This window comes from Penaeus monodon, chromosome 27 (genome assembly GCF_015228065.2).
Source record: "Penaeus monodon isolate SGIC_2016 chromosome 27, NSTDA_Pmon_1, whole genome shotgun sequence".
Taxonomy (NCBI): Eukaryota; Metazoa; Arthropoda; class Malacostraca; order Decapoda; family Penaeidae; genus Penaeus; species Penaeus monodon.
Window position 1 is genome coordinate 14,376,995 of NC_051412.1, and position 1,274 is coordinate 14,378,268.

At 44.7% G+C, this 1,274-nt stretch overlaps 1 protein-coding gene across 1 annotated transcript in view; it reads left to right on the plus strand.

Moving 5' to 3' along the window:
- The window catches only part of LOC119590597 (gamma-butyrobetaine dioxygenase-like), a 4,658-nt gene extending 3,390 nt beyond the window's left edge, over positions 1-1,268 (plus strand). The window contains exon 7 of the mRNA XM_037939273.1: positions 1,077-1,268. Coding sequence (XP_037795201.1) covers positions 1,077-1,243 — 167 coding nt within the window. The 3' untranslated portion in view covers positions 1,244-1,268. The remainder of the gene's footprint in view (positions 1-1,076) is intronic.
- Positions 1,269-1,274: the final 6 nt, after the last annotated feature.

Sequence of the window (1,274 nt, forward strand, 5' to 3'; positions counted from 1 at the left end):
ACCTTCGCCTCAAAAGAGAATTCGTGTACATCGCTTACCTTTAATACAATGTTTTTACTTTTTTTTAAGAATGCTGTATTCTGCATCATTTGAAATACAGTTCTATCAGATTCGCTATGTCATTACTGAAACGCTTCCTTTACTGTCCTTATGGAACCATATATTTCCGCCATTCAATAATCAAATAAAGCAAGACATAACAAAGCCAGTGCATAAATAGATAAACAAATCAATCATATATGCAATTAGGATACAGACTAAACACGAAACAAAAGAGATGAGTTGAGCTCTAAATAGTTCAATTATAGAATATTCCTGAACAGTTTGCTTGATTTTTTTTTTCTTAAGTTTCGAATTTTCACTTGAGGTTCGTATTCTCTCTTCTTTCCCTGGTTTTCGTTGTCTTTCGGTGTGTTCTCATGTTCTTTTGTCTTTCTTTCTTCCCATTATTTCCTGTCTTTCTTCTCTTCACTGTCTTTCTATCTTCCTTCTTTTGTTTGCCTATCTATCTTCACGTTCTTGACATTTTTTACCTTCCCATTTTTTCCCTCGGGCTTTTTGTCTTCCTCTGTTTCTTCTTGTCTTCCCGTATTTTCCTCTTCCTTTGGTTTCTGTTTTGCTATGTCTTCTGCCTTTCTTTGCCTTCCTATTTGTCTTTACCTTTTTGTTTTTCCTTACCTATCTGTCTTCCTGCGTTTTCCTTTGTCTTCCTGCATTTCCTTTTTCTTTCGTCTTCTCTTTTCTTACCTCCTCTATTTTCCATACCAACAGATCTTCCTCCCCCTCTCTACTCTCTCTCCCGCTCCCTACTTCTCTCTCCCTCTCCCTACCTCTCTCTCCCTCTCCCTACCTCTCTCTCCCTCTCCCAACCTCTCTCTCCCTCTCCCTACCTCTCTCCATTCTCCCTACCACTCTCTCCCTCTTACCTCTCTCCAATGTCCCTACCACTCTCCACTCCCTCTCCCTACCACTCTCCATTCTCCCTTCCTCTCTCCCTGCCACTCTCCGCCCTCCTCCCCCACCGTCCTCCCTTATAAACAAAACCACAGTGAGCTCTGACTCTCCCTCTCCTGCAGGCGACATCCTCGTGCTGGACAACACCCGGGTCCTCCACGGTCGCCAGCCCTTCGAACCGGACGCGACCTCGGGGCCTCGGCACATCCACAACGCCTACATCGACTGGGATGAACTGAGGTCGAAGAGGAGGGTCCTCCAGCGGAAGTTTAATGTGGACCTCGCTTGATGGGGGCGTCGCTGGTGTGGATGATTTTCCC